The sequence below is a fragment of the Neomonachus schauinslandi genome, chromosome 1 (assembly GCF_002201575.2).
Source record: "Neomonachus schauinslandi chromosome 1, ASM220157v2, whole genome shotgun sequence".
NCBI classification, from domain to species: domain Eukaryota; kingdom Metazoa; phylum Chordata; class Mammalia; order Carnivora; family Phocidae; genus Neomonachus; species Neomonachus schauinslandi.
This window is the reverse complement of record NC_058403.1, coordinates 68,794,818-68,816,150: the sequence shown is the minus strand read 5'-3', so window position 1 is coordinate 68,816,150 and position 21,333 is coordinate 68,794,818. Positions and strand designations below refer to the sequence as shown.

General features: G+C 39.2%; 1 protein-coding gene across 1 annotated transcript in view; it reads left to right on the top strand.

The window, feature by feature from the left end:
- Positions 1 to 283: 283 nt before the first annotated feature.
- The window catches only part of SNX4 (sorting nexin 4), a 72,257-nt gene continuing 51,207 nt past the window's right edge, over positions 284 to 21,333 (top strand). The window contains exons 1-2 of the mRNA XM_021692318.1: positions 284 to 434; positions 16,026 to 16,147. Coding sequence (XP_021547993.1) covers positions 294 to 434; positions 16,026 to 16,147 — 263 coding nt within the window. The 5' untranslated portion in view covers positions 284 to 293. The remainder of the gene's footprint in view (positions 435 to 16,025; positions 16,148 to 21,333) is intronic.

Genomic DNA, 21,333 nt, shown 5'->3' with positions numbered 1-21,333 from the left:
TTTTTGAGACTCAATTTTTCTCTAGGTGATCGCCAACCGGAATGGTTCCAGGGTCTACTCTGTTCTTCAATTTCCCCCTGCCTTTCTCCCCTTCTCTCCTCCATCCGGTTTCTGGGTTTCCCAGCTTAGCAGCTGACCACTTCCTAAGTACCCGCCGGGAACTCCGTGGGTCTCAGCCCTCGCGGACCGCGGACCGCGGACCGCAGCCGGGCCGGGCCGGGCCGAGAAGCAGGGGGAGGGGCGCGCTGCGCGACGGCGCAGGCGCACTGGAGCCGCCGCGCCAAACCGCAGCCATGGAGCAGGCACCTCGGGATCCCGAGCGGCAGTTGCAGCCGGCGCCCTTAGAGCCGCTGGGCCACCCCGACGCGGGCCTGCAGGCCGCGGTCGGTGAGGAAGCGGAAGGGGCCCGAGACGAGGGCTCCGGGGAGGGCACGGTGAGGAAAAGGGGCGGCAGAGGCCACGGGGCCTGGTGTCGGGGCCTAGCGGGCCGAGCTGGGCTGGGCTGGCGGGGCCCGGTGGGCTCGAGCCGGGAAGGCCCGGCGGTGAGGGGACAGCAGGGTGGAAGGGCCGGGCCACAGGTGCAATGAAGGGGAGGCTCGTGGAAAAAGGGGGTTTTGGGGAGGGGCGAGCGCCTGGCGCTGCGGGACCAAGGGAAGGGCCGAGAGGGCGGCGGCGCGGGGAGCGGAGGGGATGTGTGGGTGCGGTCCCGCGGGCGTGGAGGTCGGAGCCCGGGACCCGCCGGGCTGGAGCAGGTGCGGTGTTCAGAGGTCGGGGGACCTGGAGGTTTGGACCAGAAGAGCAACACTGTTGTTCCTGGCATTCTGGTGAAGGGTTGTGCAGAGGCGATGGCCGAACCGAGGCATCGTGGAGAGTGGGCAGCGGTGCTGGAGAAGGAGGGGAATGGGGGCCTTGAACAAGTTGGGGGTTAAAAAGGGTGGTTGGCTTGGTGCCACCATCAGGAAATTGAAGAAAGTGTCGGATTCAAGAAGAGGTACAAATAAAAAAAAAAATTAAACTCCGTATTTGTCTGCAGTTTCTTCACTTGGAGGCAGTGCCGTATTTCCCAGTTGAGTGAGGTTTGTCATCTATATCCCATGGACCTGCTTTGTGAAGCCCCTACTTTGTGAAGCCCCTTAGTGATTTTCATTGCTTGAGGAGAGGAGAAAATGCATCATTGTATATTTGTAATTGCTTTCATTCCAAAGTGTTTTCACGCATAATGCAAGATAGGTAGACCGGGTTAAATCGAAGCATTTCAGAAACCATCACTCCACATGACACCATTCTCTCCAAGAGTGTGCGTTGATCATCCATTTTGCTTCCTTTTTTCTGGAACAGGTGTTAGTGCTAATATAAAACTGCCCATTCTTATGGTATACGGGTAAAGAAAAGTTAAAGTTGTTTGCTGGATGTAACTAGAAAGCCTTTATTTAAAGTTTAGAGACCAGATAACCAGGAACTTCATACACAGTAGTTGAAGGTTTTGCCTTAGGGAAATGTGGAGATACTTGGGTAGCATAAAGACTTTTTGGGGTGAGTTTTAAGTTTTTCATTTAATTTTTTCCAAAATGTAGAATTATTTGTGGAAAGGTCAGGATCTCATATTAAATGTGAAGAAGTGTGTGTATTCTTAGTTCATAAATTTGGCTCTTATGATTTGCTCTTTATGCAGGTTTCCATCTGTGACTTAGTTTTTGTGTTCCCCTTTTTAAAAAAAACTTATTGTGAAGTATGTCATCACTAAACAATAAATAATTATCTCACAAAATAATTGAAGCACTCATATGTTCTCCTGGGTTACAGCTCACTCCCTCCACCACAGAGGTAACCTGTATTCTGCATTTTGTATTAACAGTTCTTTTGCTTTTCTTATAATTTTACCATATGTATCCCTAAACAACATGTTGTTTTACTTGATTTTGAAATTTACGTAAGTGATATAATTTTACTTCCTCTCTTAGCTCAGTATGTTTTTGGGATTCAGCCAAACTGTGGCTTAATTCATTCATATTCACGACTGTTATAGGCTACCATTTTATAGATATTCTACAGTTGATTTCTTCTTGTGTTTATAGACATTAGGGTTATTACAAGATTCTTGCTTATTTCTAAAAAAATTACTATCATTAACTTCTTCCGTATCTCTTGGTGCAAATGTCTAATACAAATTTAGATGTGGGGTTGCTGGATTGTAGGGTATTAGCACATTGAATCCTAGTAGGTGGTGCCAAATTGCTTTCCAGAGTGATTTTACCAACTTATTTTCCCATCAGCAGTGCCCGATGCTTTCTGTCTGTATCAACACTTAATGTTTTCAGACTTTAAAATATTTGCCAATCTCTTGGGTATATGTTAAAGCAATTTTAGATTGTTTCAAAAGGCAAGGATCATATCTTTTATTGACAACATCATGAGTTTAATTTTGATTTGATTATGATGACAAAAATTTTCGTGGGGCACCTGGTTGGCTCATTGGTAGATCGTGCGACTCTTGATCTCATGAATGTAAGTTTGAGCCCCATGTTGGATGTAGAGATTACTTAAAAAAAAAAAAAATCTTTAAAAAAAATTTGTTTTTTGGTAATTTTTTTGTGAAGATAATTAACTAATATGAAGTCACAACTATAGTATAAACTCCATTTATCTTAATTTAAAAGTAATTATAAGTACCTCATTAAAAAACATATATATTCAGTTTAAGATATTTGAAATCCCAAAGATGCTATCATACAGTAAAAGTTGTATTACCTGACATTTTAGGAAAATGTTTGTAAATGTACCATTCACCAGTGACCAAACTTATGGGGTTTCCTAAAGCAGCTCCTTAATTTTGTGATTCTAGAGACACAAGCCATTTTGACAATTATTTTCAGTATCAATTATTTCAGAATCAGTAGTTTAAATATATACATTCACATGTACTCTGTACATTGTCCCCTCCCTGCCAAAAGCCCCAAGCCCGCCCTTTGAGGGCCACCTACTCCCTTTCCCTCTTTTTTCTTTTAAATCTTTATTTATTTTTAAGTAATCTCCACACCCAACGTGGGGCTCGAACTCATGACCCCGAGATCAAGAGTCATCGTATGCTGTACCAACTGAGCCAGCCAGGCACCCCTACCTTTCCCTCTTTCTATCCCCTCTTCTTCTCCAGTCCATTTTCAATTGAGAAATATTGCAGTAACGATAACCACTTGTTACTGTTACTGATAGGAATGTGGTCTGAGCAGAAAGGTAAGTTAGATTTGTTGTTTGTGGGTGCTATGTACAGTAAGCTCTGCTTTTCATTTAATTCTGTAAATTACCCCCAAAAGACAGATAAAGATGGGGTTCGGAGAGAAGTAATTTCGCCAAGGTCACAAGCTAGTCAGTGGTATGGCTGGGATTTGAGCCCAGGTCCTCCTGGCTTTGAAATCAGTGCTCTTTCCAGTAAGCCATGCTGCTTCATTAAAAAAAAAAAAAAAAAAAAGTTAAAAATAGACTTATTAATTGCTCCAATACTGTATTTAAGTTTTTTAGTTTAAGTTGCAATTTTAAGAAGAAAAGAAAGTGTTAAAAATGTGTTGATTTATCAAGTAGCTTTTTACCACAAAAATATCTATGCAGATGGAGTGTAGAGATGCAGAAATCTTGCCTCATCATCCTTATTTTTGACTGCAGACTTGGGCTGAGAGTAATTTGTACCATTTGCCCTACACCTAGGGGTAATAGAAGCGAGCACTGACTGAGTCTCAAATCTCCTTTGGTTTTAAACATCATTAATCAGGATTCTTTAAATTCTGCTATCAGTTCTTCTGTGGTCTCTTATTTTTCTTTCTGTGAGTCTTCAATTCTTTTCCATTGTTTGATGAGAAGTCTTTTTTTTTTCTTTCATACTTCTTCCCCAGTAGGGAAGAGTGCATTCTTCTTCTTCTTCTTTTTTAAAGTAGTGTCAGTTCTATTTAAAATAATTTAGAAAATGGAAAAAATGAGAGAGGAATCCAATCTCCAAGAAAGTAGCAGTTAGTCCCGGCACAAGAGAGATGAAATAGCAAGGGAATGGAAGCAAGATAACTTTTTAGGCTGGAAAATTCCATTGAGTTGATAGTTAAGTGTTTGTCCAGAGAAAAATCATTGCCTGAGGGAGTCATGAGTGATTTTTCAGGGAGTGCACTCTAGGCCTGGGGAGTACTGGTGGGGGCAAAGAGTTCTTGTGCAACTGGTGCTTACTGGTTAGCAATCGGTGTACCCCGTGACACCTTTACTGATTGGCAGCAGAGAACTGAGTGGAGTAGGCTGGCGCTGTGGGCAAGATTTGAGGCTTGGGGGGGGGTGAGTAACATGAAAAAGGAAAAGAAGATGTACTTAAAGAATGTATCAGTTTAGTAGCAGGTGATTAAATCACATTCAAGAACTTTTTCCTCATTTTTCTACCTCAGCAGCTCTCAAGAGTTTTTCAAAGGTGACTCACAGTACAAAATACATTTTCTACAACCTAATCAGCATACATATCCTTTCATACATAAGTGTTGTTCCAAGAGGCAATACTTAATCATTACTTCATTCAGTACTCTCTGACAGTCTTCTTCTATTTATTATTAAAAAGAAATATTGATCACAAACCACCAAATTGATTTCATGAACCATGAATGTGTTGTCACTCAGTCTGAAAAACTGTTCAAACTTATATATTTTATTTTAAATAAAAATTAATGTTTTCTGGGGCACCTGGTGGCTCAGTCTTTAAGTGTCTGCCTTCGGCTCAGGTCGTGATCTTTGGGTCCTGGGATCGAGCCCCGTGTCGGGCTCCCTGCTTGGCGGGAAGCCTGCTTCTCCCTCTCCCACTCCGCCTGCTTGTGTCCCCTCTCTGGCTGTCTCTGTCTCTCTGTAAAATAAATAAAATCTTAAAAAAAAAAACTTGAGGGCGGCTGGGTGGCTCAGTTGGTTAAGCGACTGCCTTCGGCTCAGGTCATGACCCTGGAGTCCTGGGATCGAGTCCCGCATCGGGCTCCCTGCTCAGCAGGGAGTCTGCCTCTCTCTCTGACCCTCCCCCCTCTCATGCTCTCTATCTCATTCTCTCTCTCAAATAAATAAAAAAAATCTTTAAAAAAAAACAAAAAAACTTGATGTTTTCTGAATCACTGCTATTTTTAAAATACATATTTTTATAGTTAAAAAGCACAAGAAAACAGGTCATATAACTATTTTTCTTATTTATAACTGAAGTAAGCTTCACTCATAGGCCTAAGTAAATACATTATTTTTAACATAATACCTGCTACTTTTGGCCATTGTAGACGTATCTCCTAAGGAAAGTAAATTCTTTGGGTAGCTCTTAAACTTCAGATCTTTGACCTATTTCAGTAACAGAAGCATCAAACGTAGAAAAAAAAGGTCGTAAGGAAGTACACCAACAGTAGTATATTAACAGTGGTTAGTGCTGGGTTGTGGAATACAGGTGACTTATATTTACTTAATTTTACTTATATTTTTCAATTTTTACACATCAAGCTTGTGTTATTTTCATAATCAAAAAAAACTTAAAATTACAAGTAATAGGGAATACTTGAGCTCCTGCTATACACCAGGCAACTTTTAGAACTCTACCTGCATTAACTCATTAAATGTTCTGATAACATTATGAGGTTAAGTACTGTAATCCCCATTTTAAAGATGAGGAAACTGAGGCAGAGAGATTAAAAAATTTGCCCAGAGTTAACACAGCTAATCTGTGGCAGAGATGGGATTCAGATTCTGGCAAACTGGTTTTTAATCTGAGAGTGAATTGATCCTTGGCTCTTCTAATTACAAACTTTTATTTTTTCCTGATTTCCAGTTATTTTATATTTTCCTGCTTACCTGCTTGGCCTCATGTTAAACTGATCACTGATTTCTTTTGACTTCAGTTTATTTGTATTTGTGTTTGTTCCATGTTATGATTTTTATGCCTTGTGTTATGTTTTAAGTCTTTCTCTTGTTTACCATAGGGAATTTAAAACATTTGCATTATCCTAACTGGCTTTATTTTTAGTTGATTTTCTTCTGTGAGGTTTTATACTTTCTTATTCTGGTTTCTATTTTTGCGTTTTCCTTTGTGGGCGATAATTTCTTTGGTTTTATCCTCTAATGATTTGGAGGGCATGTATCTTTCTTGTTTTCTTCCCCCAAACATAACTGAAACAAAAATTATTTATGTAATTATGACTATTTAAGAATTTTTTGAAATAATCTCATTTATAGAAATGATATCAAATTTATAAGCAAGGGCAATATGAAGATACTTTTTCCCATGAACTATTTGAAAATTGAACTGCCATCATGATATTCCCTCATCTCATTCCCAGAATTTTCAGTGTTAGGGGTTCCTGGCTGGCTCAGTCAGTAGAGCCTGCAACTCTTGATTTTGGGGTCATGAGTTTGAACCCCACGTTGGGCATAGAGATTACTCAAAAACTTTTCAGTGTTTAGGGGCAAACAAGGACATTGTCCTATGTAGCCACAGTACTACCATCAAAATCAGGAAAATAACATTGATAAATGACTACTATCTCATCCTCAAACTTTGTTTAAATTTTGCCAGTTGCACCAATAGTGTTCTTCAGAGCAAAATGATCCAGTCCAGATGCATGTATTGCATTTAATTGTATCCTCTCTTTAGTCTCCTTCAATCTGGCAGTTTCTCAGTCTTTACTTTGGTAGCTTTGACCCTTTTGAAGATTAGAAACCAGTTATTTTGTAGAATGCCCCTCAACTTGGGTTTGCTTATGTTTCCTTATGATTAAATTCAGGTTATGCATCTTTGGCAGAAATTGCCATTAAAGTGACGCTATGTTCTAGTTGCATCTTAGCAGTTCACATGTGATTTGTATTTGCCCAATACTTGGGAATCATATTTTCTGCCAGTCTTCAATATCAAGTAACTCTTTTCCCTTTTGTAATTAATATTTTGTGGGACATACTTTGAAATTGAAAGTATCTTGCTCCTCATCAGACTTTCTATTTGTCTTTTCAGTATGGACTCATGGATTTTATTTTATTTTATTTTGTTTTTTAAAGATTTTATTTATTTATTTGACAGAGAGACACAGCGAGAGAGGGAACACAAGCAGGGGGAGTGGGAGAGGGAGAAGCAGGCTTCCTGCAGAGCAGGGAGCCCAATGCGGGGCTCGATCCCAGGATCCTGGGATCATGACCTGAGCTGAAGGCAGATGCCCAGCGACTGAGCCACCCATGTGCCTCACTCATGGATTTTATTTTAAACAACTTTATTTTTTTTCTTTCCTCCCCCTTTTTTATTATTAACATATAATGTATTATTTCAGGGGTACAGGTCTGTGATTCATCAGTCTTACACAATACGCAGCACTCACCCCAACACATATCCTTCCAATGTCCACTCAGCCACATCATCCCTCCTACCCCCCTCCACTCCAGCAACCCTCAGTTTGTTTCCTGAGATTGAGTCTCTTATGGTTTGTCTCCCTCTCTGGTTTCATCTTGTTTCATGTTTTCCTCTCTTCCCCTATGATCCTCTGCCTTGTTTCTCACATTCTACATATCAGTGAGATCATATGATAATTGTCTTTCTCTAAATGACTTATTTCGCTTAGCATAATACTCTCTAGTTATTTTTTTTTTTTTAAGATTTTATTTATTTATTTGACAGAGAGAGAGACAGCGAAGAGGGAACACAAGCAGGGGGAGTGGGAGAGGGAGAAGCAGGCTTTCTGCGGAGCAGGGAGCCCAATGCGGGGCTCGATCCCAGGAACTGAGCCGAAGGCAGACGCTTAACGACTGAGCCACCCAGGCGCCCCACTCTCTAGTTCTATCCACATCATTGCAAATGGCAAGATTTCATTTTTTTCTGATGGCTGCATAATATTCCATTGTATATATATACCACATCTTCTTTATCCATTCATCTGTTGATGGACATCTGGGCTTTTTCTGTAGTTTGGCTATTGTGGACATTGCTGCTATAAACATTGGGGTGCAGGTGCCCCTTCGGATCACTACATTTGTTGTCTTGGGGGTAAATACCCAGTAATGCAATTGCTGGGTCATAGGGTAGCTCTATTTTTAACTTTTTGAGGAACCTCCATACTGTTTTCCAGAGTGGCTGCACCAGCTTGCATTCCCACCAACAGTGTACGAGGGTTCCCCTTTCTCCACATCCTTACCAACATCTGTTGTTCCCTGACTTGTTAAGGTTAGCCATTCTAACTGGTGTGAGGTGGTATCTCATTGTGGTTTTGATTTGTATGACCCTGATGCCGAGTATGTTGAGCATTTTTTCATGTGTCTTTTGGCCATTTGTGTATCTTTGGAGAAATGTCTGTTCATGTCTTCTGCCCGTTTCTTGATTGGATTATTTGTTCTTTGGGTGTTGAGTTTGATAAGTTCTTTTTAGATTTTGGATACTAGCCCTTTATCTGATATGTCGTTTGCAAATATCTTCTCCCATTCTCTTAGTTGTCTTTTGGTTTGGTAGACTGTTTCCTTTCCTTGCTTATCTTGATGAAGTCCCAGTAGTTCATTTTTGCCCTTGCTTCCCTTGCCTTTGGCGATGTTTCTAGGAAGAAGTTGCTGCGGCTGAGGGCGAAGAGGTTGCTGCCTGTGTTCTCCTTTAGGATTTTGATGGATTCCTGTCTCACATTTAGGTCTTTCATCCATGTGGAGTCTATTTTTGTGTATGGTGTAAGGAAATAATCCAGTTTCATTCTTCTGCATGTGGCTGTCCAATTTTCCCAACATCATTTGTTGAAGAGACTGTCTTTTTTCCATTGGATATTCTTTCCTGCTTGGTCAAAGATTAGTTGACCATAGAGTTGAGGCTCCATTTCTGGGCTCTCTATTCTGTTCCATTGATCTATGTGCCTGTTTTTGTGCCAGTACCATACTGTCTTGATGATTACAGCTTTGTAATAGAGCTTGAAGTCCGGGATTGTGATGTCACCAGCTTTGGTTTTCCTTTTCAACATTCCTCTGGCTATTTGGGGTCTTTTCTGGTTCCATACAAATTTTAAGATTATTTGTTCCATTTCTTTGAAAAAAGTTGATGGTATTTTGATAGGGATTGCATTAAATGTGTAGATTGCTCTAGGTAGCATAGACATTTTCACAGTATTTGTTCTTCCAATCCATGAGCATGGAACATTTTTCCATTTCTTTGTGTCTTCCTCAATTTCATTCATGAGTCTTCTATAGTTTTCTGAGTATGGATTCTTTGCCTCTTTGGTTAGGTTTGTTCCTAGGTATCTAATGGTTTTGGGTGCAGTTGTAAATGGGATTGACTTCTTAATTTCTCTTTCTTCTGTCTCATTTTTGGTGTATAGAAATGCAGCTGATTTCTGTGCATCGATTTTTATATCCTGCCACTTTACTGAATTCCTATATGAGTTCTAGCAGTTTTGGAGTGGAGTCTTTTGGGTTTTCCACATAAAGTATCATATCATCTGCAAAGAGTGAGAGTTTGACTTCTTTGCCATTTCTGATGCCTTTTGTTGTCTGATTGCCCTGGTTAGGACTTCTAGTACTGTATTGAACAGCATTGGAGATGGTGGACATTCCTTCTGTATTCCTGATCTTAGGGGGAAAAGATCTCAGTTTTTCCCCATTGAGAATGATATTCTCTGTGGGTTTTTCATAGATGGCTTTTATGATATTGAGGTATCCCTACACTGTGAAGAGTTTTAATCAAGAAAGGATGCTGTACTTTGTCAAATGCTTTTTCTGCATCTATTGAGAGGATCATATGGTTCTTGTCCTTTCTTTTATTAATGGAGAGTTTCACTGATTGATTTGCAGATGTTGAACCAACCTTGCAGCCCAGGAATAAATCCCACTTGGTCATGGTGAATAATCCTTTTAATGTACTGTTGGATCCTATTGGCTAGTATTTTGGTGAGAATTTTTGCATCCATGTTCATCAGGGATATTGGTCTCTAATTCTCCTTTTAGGTGGAGTCTTTGGCCTCATAAAATGAGTTTGGAAGTTTTCCTTCCATTTCTATTTTTTGGAACAGTTTCAGAATAGGTATTAATTCTTCTTTAAATATTTGGTAGAATTCTCCTGGGAAGCCATCTGGCCCTGGGCTCTTGTTTGTTGGGAGATATTTGATTATTGCTTCAATTTCCTTGCTTGTTATGGGTCTGTTCAGGTTTTCCAAGTTCTTCCTGGTTCAGTTTTCGTAGTTTATACATCTCTAGGAATGCATCCATTTCTTCCATATTGTCTAATTTGTTGGCATAAACAACTTTATTTTTTTTTTAAGATTTTTATTAACAGAGATAGCACAAGTAGGCAGAGCGGTAGACAGAGGGAGAGGGAGAAGCAGGCTCTCTGCCGAGCAGGGAACCCGATGCGGGGCTCGATCCCAGTACCCTGGGATCATGACCTGAGCCGAAGGCAGCCGCTTAACCGACTGAGCCACCCAGGTGCCCCCATAAACAACTTTATTAAGGTATAATTTATATATCATAAAATTCAATCTAATTCAATAATTTTTAGTAAAATTACAGAGTTATGCAACCATCACCACAATCCAGTTTTAGAACATTCCTGTCATCCCCCCAAATTCCTGCTGAGCGGGGAGCCCAATTCAGTCCCAGAACCCCGAGATCATGACCTGAGCTGAAGTCATGTTTAACCGACTGAGCCACCCAGGAGCCCCAGGTGCCTCTCTCTTTTTTTTTTTTTTTTAAAGATTTTATTTATTTATTTGACAGAGAGAGACATAGCGAGAGAGGGAACACCAAGCAGGGGGAGTAGGAGAGGGAGAAACAGACTTCCCCACGGAGCAGGGAGCCCGATGTGGGGCTCAATCCCAGGACCCTGGGATCATGACCTGAGCCGAAGGCAGATGCTTAACGACTGAGCCACCCAGGCGCCCCTCTTTTTATGGTGTCTTTTGAATAGTAAAAGGTTTTAATTTTTTTTTTTTCCAAGATTTTTTTAATTTATTTTTTAGAGAGCGAGCGAGAGAGAAACAGCATGAGAGGGGAGAGGGTCAGAGGGAGAAGCAGGCTCTCCGCTGAGCCGGGAGCCCAATGTGGGACTCCATCCCAGGACCCTGGGATCATGACCTGAGCCGAAGGCAGACGCTCAACCATCTGAGCCACCCAGGCGCCCTAAAAGGTTTTAATTTTGATGAGGCCTGGTATACCACTTTTCTCTTTTATGGATTGTGCTTTTGGTATTATATCTAAGAACTCTTTGCATATCCTAAGATCACAAAGATTTTTCTCCTATGTTTTTTTCTAGAAATTTCAGTCTTAGCTCTATATCTAGGCCATTTTGAGTTAATTTCTGTCTGTGGTGTGAGTAAAGGGTCTGAATCTTTTTTGGGGGGGGGGGTGTGAACATTTAGTGGTTTCAGCACCATATGTTGAAAAGACTTGCCTTGGTGTGTTTTTTAAAATCACTTGACCTTAAAAAAAAAAAAAAAATCAGTTGACCTTAAATGTAAGGGTTTATCCCTGGATTCTCAGTTCTCTTCCATTGATCTTTCTTCCTTCTCCCAATACAACACTTTCTTGATTACTTTCACTTTTTAGTAAGTTTTGAAACTGGATCCTACAGCTTGTTCAAAATCCTTTTGGCTATTCTAGGCCATATTTCCATATAAAATTTAGGAGTAGTTTATCAGTTTCTGTAAAAAATTGTGCTGGGTCTAAGTATTTTTGAAGGGACAGTATGTTAATATGTTTAAATATTTTTAAGCATGCCCTATGCATAATGCTCCTTTGTCATTTGGAATTTATTGTGGAGTCTAAGGCAGATTTGATATTTATTCTTTTGTAGGGGTCTTAGTTCTTATTTTCCTGCCTTAATCTTGTTGGGATGTTAAAATTTTCCAGTTCATTATACATAGACCACATGCCTTTTAGTTTGAAGGCTTAGAACTTTTTTCCAGTCCAGGAAAGATTTGTTTGCTTATTTCTTTTTCTTTTAAATTATACAGATAGTTATTAGTTCTGTTTCTTCTAATTTCTTCTTTGAGGACTAACATTGTTTAAATGTTGGTTCTTTCGGTTTTTTAAGATCATATTTCATCATTTTTACCCTTTTTTGGTCTTTTTTTCCTCAGCCTTCTGCAGAAGCTTTGCAACTATCTCATGTTCTTACTGATTTAAATTCTTGCAATGTCAGTTTTACTGCCCAAATATATTTTATTTTTCTTTCTTTGCATTGTTTCTTTTCCAGTTAGCTCCGCGTTCATCTTAATTGGCCTGTTGTTGTTGTTGTTATTGTTGTTGGCCTGTTTTATCTTTTTCCTATAATTTTCAGTATAACAATAAATGTAAAATATTTTCTTTAGTATGTGATTTAAATAAGATTAACTAAATAAGTCAAATGCCATAAACACTAACTCTTTTCATCTGTAATCCTAAAAGTTATATTAAGGTTAGCTTTCATTTTGTTTTTAGTCTTAAAGAACGTCAGTATGCAGGCTGAGAATTCTTCATGCAAGCAGTGAACTCCTGAAGTGTCAGGCACCATGTTTCTTTTTTTTTTTTTAGGCACCATGTGTCATCTCTCTTTCCATCCCTAATGACTGGCAAGGTAGATACCCAGGACATATTTATTGAGTTAATAGTTTCTTATTGTTCCTTTTATCACTTTTATCTGCTTTTATGCTTTTACTGTTTCTTAGTGGTTTGCAACATTTTTGAAACTTGAAACATTATATTCATTTTCATTTTTTGAGTTGGAAATAATTTCATTAGCCTTTTAAATATGTCTATCTTCTACATTTATTTAGTCTAAGGGAGTTAGTCTTAAGTCAGGTAGAAAGTAGTGATTCACACATCAAACATCTACATTCGGGATGTTATTCCTTTGGGTTTGAGTACAGCATCACTCTTTAATGATATTCTTTACTCTGATGAGAAGTTGGCTTTGAATACATCTAAACTATCTTGTCTCTCTTTGAAACATGTCCCTGGGCTCATCTTCCAGTCAAGTCAGTCCATCTCTAGTTTGTTCGATGTATCCTTTTCACAGTTGTGCTTCCAGTTGAGTTATTCTTGGCACTCTTTGTGTTTTACTGAGAGGATAAGCAATTTTATATCATTTTCCAAGTCCTTCTGGTGTTATTGTTCTGTTCCTGTTTTCATTCTTTAGTTTTTATGGTAGCTGATTTTATTCTTTTATTTATTTTTTCCTTCTGTGTAATTGGATGGTATGAGGGTAAATTCATGACTCAGATGCATTATCTTTTTGACTGGGGAGCTAATTTGTTTTACTAGTCATATGTTTCCAGTATTGGAGGTATTTTTCACTGGATAAATCAAAGTGTTTGACTATGGGCCCAAATTAGGAATTATATATATATATATATATATATATATGTATCTCAACCAATGAGGGTTTCATAATCCTGATGTTGGGTGGTTTGTGCTTATGTAATTTCTTTTTTTTTTCCTTTTTTAAAATTTTATTATGTTATGTTAATCACCATACGTTACATCATTAGTTTTTTCTGTAGTGTTCCATGATTCATTGTTTGCGTATAATACCTAGTGCTCCATTCAATACGTGCCCTCTTAAATACCCATCACCAGGCTAACCCATCCCCCCACCCGCCTCCCCTCTAGAACCCTCAGTTTGTTTCTCAGAGTCCATAGTCTCTCATGGTTCGTCTCCCCCTCCGATTTCCCCCCCTTCACTTTTCCCTTCCTACTATCTTCTTTTTTTTAACATATAATGTATGATTTGTTGCAGAGGTACAGGTCTGTGATTGATCCGTCTTACACAATTCACAGTGCTCACCATAGCACATAACCTCCCCAGTGTCTATCACCCAGCCACCCCATACCTCCCACCCCCCCACCACTCCAGCAACCCTCAGTTTGTTTCCTGAGATTAAGAATTCCTCATATCATGGGGCGCCTGGGTGGCTCAGATGGTTAAGCGTCTGCCTTCGGCTCAGGTCATGATCCCAGGGTCCTGGGATCGAGTCCCTCATCGGGCTCCTGACTCACTGGGGAGTCTGCTTCTTCCTCTCCCTCTGCCTCTCCCACTGCTCATGCTCTCTCTCTCTCTCTCTGTATCTCTGTGTCTCAAGTGAATAAATAAAATCTTTAAAAAAAAAAAAAAGAATTCCTCATATCAGTGAGATCATATGATACATGTCTTTCTCTGATTGACTTATTTCGCTCAGCGTAATACCCTATGTAATTTCTTGAACTTACTTTTGGTTGGAGTATTTCCTTATTTTTTCTCTCAGTAGCTAAACATACAACTTAATACTTGATAAAAATGTCTTATTTGACAACTGAGTGATTTCTGTTTTTGTTGACTAATAATTTTATTCCTTTGGGTTAGCTTCTTAGTTCTCTGCCTTTTTATCATCTTTTAGCATTTTTATCTTCTCAGTTTTTCTTCAGCATTTTGGGGGCACTTCCTAAATTTATTCATCATTTAATTTTTTGCCATACCACATAGCTTTTTCTGTCCTCATAGCACACAGGTTTAATTTTCTTTTTTTTTTAAGATTTTTTTAAAAATGTATTTATTTGAGAGAGAGAGAGCGAGCAAGCACAAGCGGGGGCGGGGAGCAGCCGGAAGAAGGAGAAGCAGGCTCCCTGTAGGGAGTCTGATGCGGGACTCGATCACAGCACTCTGGGATCATGGCCTGAGCCGAAGGCAGATGCTTAACCGACTGAGCCACCCAGGCATCCCTAATTTTCTGTATACATCATCACCAGTGGGTTTTACTGTAGTTTTTTCTTTTATTTCTTGGTGCATTCATCTTTCTACTTCTGTCTCTTGTTAACCTGAAAACAAAGGGCCACAGTGAGAGGCAAACAAGTGTATTTGGCATTAAAGAACTGCAATTTGGGGAATACAAATTCAGTAGAAACCCAAATAGAATCCTGCTTCTAGGGTGAAAGTAAGGGGTTTTTATAAGGAAAAAGAAGGGGCGGAGCAGGTACATGAGTTAAGAGAAAAAAAGGCTAAACCCTTAGTTATACGTTGTTTTACTATAGATTCTGTCTTCAGAAAGTCCATAACCTGTGGACTTGTGGGCAGGTTGTTTGTTCTCCTGCTGACTTCTCAAGCAGTTACTTAAAACATTTGCTGTTTTGCCTAGTCCAAAGGTTTTGGTCTGGTCCGATCAGAAACGGATAAGGCAGTTTCTCTGCAGTGGTTACTTGGCTCCCTTTTAAAATGGCTCCATTCCTGTCAGTTTTTCACACCTTTCTTCACAAACTGCCCTCAGTTATAATGTAGTGCAGTATTTTTAATTAAAACCCACCTCTGAACTTTGAGACAGAGCAAGGGGAAAAAACCCAAAGCACAGCAGTTATCACATGGTCTCACTTTGTCTTCCTCTTTTAGACTTTGAGTTACTTTGGTATTTTTAATGGCACACTTTCCACACATACAGCCTTTGAACCACCAGTGGTGTGTTTTTTTTAGCATAGACCTGGGGATGTTTTAGCAGGAGCAGAAAGGAGTCTGCTCCTAAACCTTGCTGCTGTCTCACAAGTGGAGCCTGTTAACCACTGCCAAAGCGTTTAGGCAAATTTCAAGTTGGATATAATAAAAAAAATAAATAAAAATAAAGTTGAATATAAGACGACGACTCCTTTTTTTTCTTTTAATTTAACCTATCTGCTGAAAATCTTGCCTTTTGGCATATGTATAGTATTTTCTTTTTGAGAGACTGAGATTTGACTTTGTTAAAACCAAAAATTAGATTTTAATATTGAGGATTATCCATCTTTGTATAACATGCTTTTAGATTGTTTTCTTAGGCATTTTATATTGATTTATTCTTGGTCACTTACACAAAACGTCTATGTTTTAATAATGTGTGATACATGTTAAAATAGCTTTTGGAAGAGTTTGATGTGCTACAAAATGCTGCTGATGAGACGTATTTCATTTGCTGCTGTCATTTAGCAACCCCCAACAACTCAAGGAATAGAAGAAATTTGCTTGTAATAGGTACTAACAATGGATAAAAATAGCTCTTTTTTTTTAATACTGTCTTAAAAGTTTTGTTGTTGTCATTCTTCTTCCATTTGTTTTTGTCCAGATGACTGAAAATAATTTTTGGTTGAAGAAGATCGAAATTAGTGTTTCAGAAGCAGAAAAGCGAACTGGAAGAAATGCCATGAACATGCAAGAAACATATACTGCTTACCTCATTGAAACAAGGTGGGCGATGAGAATTAGATAGAAAAAGCTTTGTCTGGTAGCTGTTGATGCAAGTTATGTTGCTTAATGGAATTGTTTGCAAGTCATTGTCTTTTTAGGTATTGGGTTTTTTTTTTTTAGAGAGAGAGAGTGTGCGCATGTGTGAGTGGGGAGGGGCAGGGGAGGAGAGAGAGAATCCCAAGCAGGCTCCACACTCAGCGTGGAGCCCAACATGGGGCTCAGTCTCAACCCTGAGATCATGACCTGAGCCAAAATCAAGAGTCAGATGCCCAACCGACTGAGCCACCCAGGCGCCCCTGTTTCTTTACTTTTTAACAGATAAACAGGTGTGTCTTTTACTGTAGTACTCTTGGTAGCTATATTTTAATGCACTTGTGTTGGAAGTAGAAGGTTAGTGGAATACTTTTGGGATCTGAAATGTTACTTGACAAATGCTTTGGTGGAGATTTTGGAGTTAGGTATAATAATCCCTATGCGATTTTGGGAAAGGAGATCGATTCCCAGGTGTGTATGAAGTGGACTTAGGTAGTAAGATGGTTAGCAGGGAAGTATAGGAGGAGAGGATGCCAGTCTAAATCCTTTCTTTCACAGGAAAGAATTGAGACTAGAACTTTAGACTGGGATAAAATTGGAAAGAGTAAATCATGGAGTAAGAAATTAAAACTCATCAGAAAAATTGTCTTTTACCTCATAAGGAAAAAGTTAAAGGAATTAGACTGTTTTGACTAGAGAAAGGCAAGGCGAGACTCTATTTCACCAGTTATAAACAGTTTATATAAAGGCTGTCTACCAACTAGTTCTTTACTCTCTGCGAGACTGAGCAGAAATGCTTTGAGTTAAAGACATGAGATTTTTTGATAGCCAGTAAAATACAATAAATAGAACTACCAGATCTAGTTGGTAGTTATAACCATGTTTTAATGTGAATACATTTTTAAGGAAAAAAAATTTTAAACCCTGAATTTTCATAGGTTTACCAAAGTCACTGAGCTTGTCTTAAGGCTGCACCCTGTGACTTTTCAAGGCTTTCTCCAGGTCTGTGTTTCTACCCAAAATAAAAGTTAAAATCTTGGAAAATGTTGTTTATCTACAGGCAATTCTGAAAGTTCTCTTTGTAAGTATAATTTTCCTTCCTCTACCAAAAAGAAAAAAAAAGGAATCTTCCCAAAACGAGAGAAAATTTATGTACAATAGGAACTTTAGGAATAGAGGGAGGTAAAGTCAGTCTTTTAAAAATTAGGTCATTTTGGGTTTTTTGTATTTTTTTTTTAAGTTTTTATTTTAATTCCTGTTACTTAACATATAGTGTTATATTAGTTTCAGGTGTACAGTGTAGTAAGTCAGCAGTTCCATACATCACCCTGTGCTCATCATGACAAGTGCACTCCTTAATCACCTGTTTAATCCATCCCCCCACCAGAATTAGGTCATTTTGTGACATATGTATCTACATATGTGTATCACAGAGATTTTTAAAAAATGTATTATTTTTTATTAAGTAGGCCCTTCACCCAGTATGGGGCTTTACTCACAACCTTGAGATCAAGAGTCACATGCTCTGCTGACTGAGCCAGCCAGACCCCCCTCACAGAGATTGTTTTTTTGGTTTTCAGATTGTTTGTTTGTTTGTTTATTTTGATGTAGTGTTCCATGATTCATTGTTTGCATATAACACCCAGTGCTCCATTCAATATGTGCCCTCTTTAATACCTATCACTAGGCTAACCCATCCCCCCACCCCCCTCACAGAGATTTTTTTTTTTTTTTTTAAGATTTTATTTATTTGCGAGAGAGACAATGAGAGACAGAGAGCATGAGAGGGAGGAGGGTCAGAGGGAGAAGCAGACTCCCTGCTGAGCAGGGAGCCCGATGCGGGACTTGATCCCGGGACTCCAGGATCATGACCTGAGCCGAAGGCAGTCGCTTAACCAACTGAGCCACCCAGGCGCCCCTCACAGAGATTTTTAAAGTGATTAAAAAAAATATGGTCCCAGTAGAGGGTTTTTTTCCTGTTTGTTTGGTTTTTTTTTAAGATTTTATTTATTTATTTGACAGAGAGAGAGAGCGAGAGCAAGAACCACAAGCAGGGGGAGTGGGAGAGGGAGAAGCAGGCCTCCCACTGAGCAGGGAGCCTAATGTGGGGCCTGATCCCAGGACCCTAGGATCATGACCCGAGCCGAAGGCAGACACTTAACAACTGAGCCACCAAGGCACCCCTCTTTTTTTAAGTTAAATTAGCTACTTAAAAAAAAAATCATACTTTAGAGATTAGTGTTAACTTTAGCTTTCTAAGTAAATTATTTTTTTCTGTTTTTTTTTTTTTAAAGATTTTATTTATTTATTCATGAGAGACAGAGAGAGAGACAGAGGCAGAGGGAGAAGCAGGCTCCCTGCAGAGCAGGGAGCCCGATGCAGGACTCGATCCCAGGACCCTGGGATCATGACCTGAGCAGACGCTCAACCGACTGAGCCACCCAGGCGTCCCCCTGTTTTTTTTTCTATGAGGTATAATTGACATATAACATCATAATAGTTTCAGATACACAGCATTACCTTGCAGTATTTATACAGATTGTAAAGTGATCACAAGTCTTTTTTTTTTTAATTAATTTATTTATTTGACAGAGAGAGAGCACAAGCAGGGGGAGTGGCAGGCAGAAGGAGAGGGAGAAGCAGGCTCCCCGAGGAGCAAGGAGCCAGATGCGGAGCTCGATCCCAGGACCCTGGGATCATGACCTGAGCGGAAGGCAGTTGCTTAACCAACTGAGCCACCCAGGTGCTCCAAGTGATCACAAGTCTAATTAACTAGCATCTGTCACCACACAGTTACAAAATTCTTTTCTTATAATGAGAACTTTTAAGATTTACTCTCTTAGCAACTTTCAAATATGCAGTAGAGTATTATTAACTATAGCTTACCGTGCTGCAAGTTCTTTAATATAAAACTAAAAAGGATATTTTCATTTTTAGTATGTGAATATTTTATCACCCAAATGAGCAGTGAAATTTGCTGTTGATTACTTTTACTGCTGGAAGAGAATCTTGATTTGAATAATTAGAATAATTTATAGTTGTTTACTTTTGCTTTTGAACTGAATAGAACATCATAATTTATACCTGGGAGTTAGGAGTGACCATACTTGAGTAATGTAGCTATATTCTGAATAAATAAGTGGATCATCAGTAAATGTGTGGTACACAAAATGATTATTGGGTTGACTTTCACAATTATATTTCATTATTTTTTTTAAAGATTTTATTTATTAGAGCATGAGCTGGGGCAGGGGCTGAAGGTCAGGGAGAAGCAGACTCCCCACTGAGCAGGGAGCCTGACATGGGGCTTGATCCCAGGACCCCAAGATCATAACTTGAGCCAAAGGCAGACACTTAACTGACTGAGTCACCCAGGTGCCCCCACAATTGTATTTCATTATAAATGTATATTTATTTATCTTCCACAATATTTTTCATGTAATTCTAAATTAAGACAGTGATTCCTAAACTTTAAAGTAATAGGAATCACTTGAGGAATTTGCTAAGCTGCAGGTTTTTTGTTTTTTGTTTTTTTTTTTGAGGGAAAGTATTGGAGGACTTTGGGCAAAGGAATGATATGGTCTGACATTTTTTTTTTTAAGTCAAAGGTTTTTGAAGATTTTTATTTATACATTTGCAAGGGAGAGAGAAAGAGCACAAGTTGGGGGGGTGGGGGAGAGGCAGAGGGAGAAGCAGACTCCCTGCTAAGCAGGGAGCCCCACACGGGGCTTGATTGCAGGACCCTGGGATCATGACCCGAGCCGAAGGCAGACACTTAACAACTGAGCCACCCAGGCGCCCGAAGTCACTGGTTTTTAATTTCTCCTGAGATTTTTGTTTTTTTGTTCATAGAATATGAAACCTTTTAAAGTAGATAAGAATATGCCTCTTTTAGAGTAGGTAAGAATGCCTTGATGGTTTGGGAGAAGTGTGATGTCATTACTTAAGTCTTCTGATTTGTAAAATGGGGCTAATGATACAGTCTATTATGAGCATTAAATGTTGCATGTAAAACTAGTTATATGCTATTAAATATTTGGCGAATGATTGGATAAATGTGTTAGTTTTAGGGTCCAATGTAAATATCCTCTATGTGTTTAGTCAGCTCCAATGGCTAGACTTTGCCTTAAATCGCCTTTAAGAAAAAAAAAAAACCAAAAACTTAAGCAGGTCTTCTAACAGCTTTGTAGGTGTACTTCTTATAGGCTATATTAATCTATATCAATCTGATTATTAGCAAGATGTGGGTTCTGTTGGTAATGATTTTGAATAATTTGAAACTTGATATTAATCCAGATATTTTTTGAGCTAAAGTTTGAGAATCTGAATTGGAATAGTATTAGTCACAGCTAATGTTTGGGTTAACTCTTTAAAATGAATTCTGATTTGATAATTTATGTTTTTGCCATGGGAGCCATTTGTACAGTTTGAATTTCATGTTTTGTTTCTTTTTAACTGATAGGCAATGAGTAAATTTAGTGGCAAACCTAATACATAAATGATAAAAACACTGAGCATCTATTGTGCTAAGCATGGCATGATGTATATACTTTCTTAAGACTACTTTATTCCAAGACTGATTTAGCTTCTGGGCCTTTATGCCCTAGGGTGCAAATGCACATTGTGGTGATATGTGCATTTCTTGGAGGGCTTGAAAGCTATTGTCAATCAACCAATTAGAAAGTAGGAAGGTCCCGATAATGTTTAGGGACCGATTGATGCCTTTTAAGAATGATTATGCTAGGGGGCGCCCGGGTGGCTCAGATGGTTGGGTGTCTGCCTTCTGCTCGGGTCATGATCCCAGGGTCCTGGGATCGAGCCCCGCATCGGGCTCCCTGCTCAAGTGGGGAGCCTGCTTCTCCCTCTCCCTCTGCCATTCTCTCCACTTGTGCTCTCTGGCTCTATCTCTCTGTCAAATAAATAAATAAAATCTTTAAAAAAAAAAAAAAAGAATGATTATGCTAGTAGAAATCTTAAGTAGTCAAAATAACTTCAAATATCCTTGGTGTGGTTTTAGCCAAACTTTCCCCCAACTGTAAGTTGAACTTTTATATGATATAGCCTGCAGCTCTTTATGGTAAAGATAAGACTAGAAATGAATTTACATCTTTTTTCCCCTACCCTTTCAGAGTTAACATTTTGCCTTTGAGGAA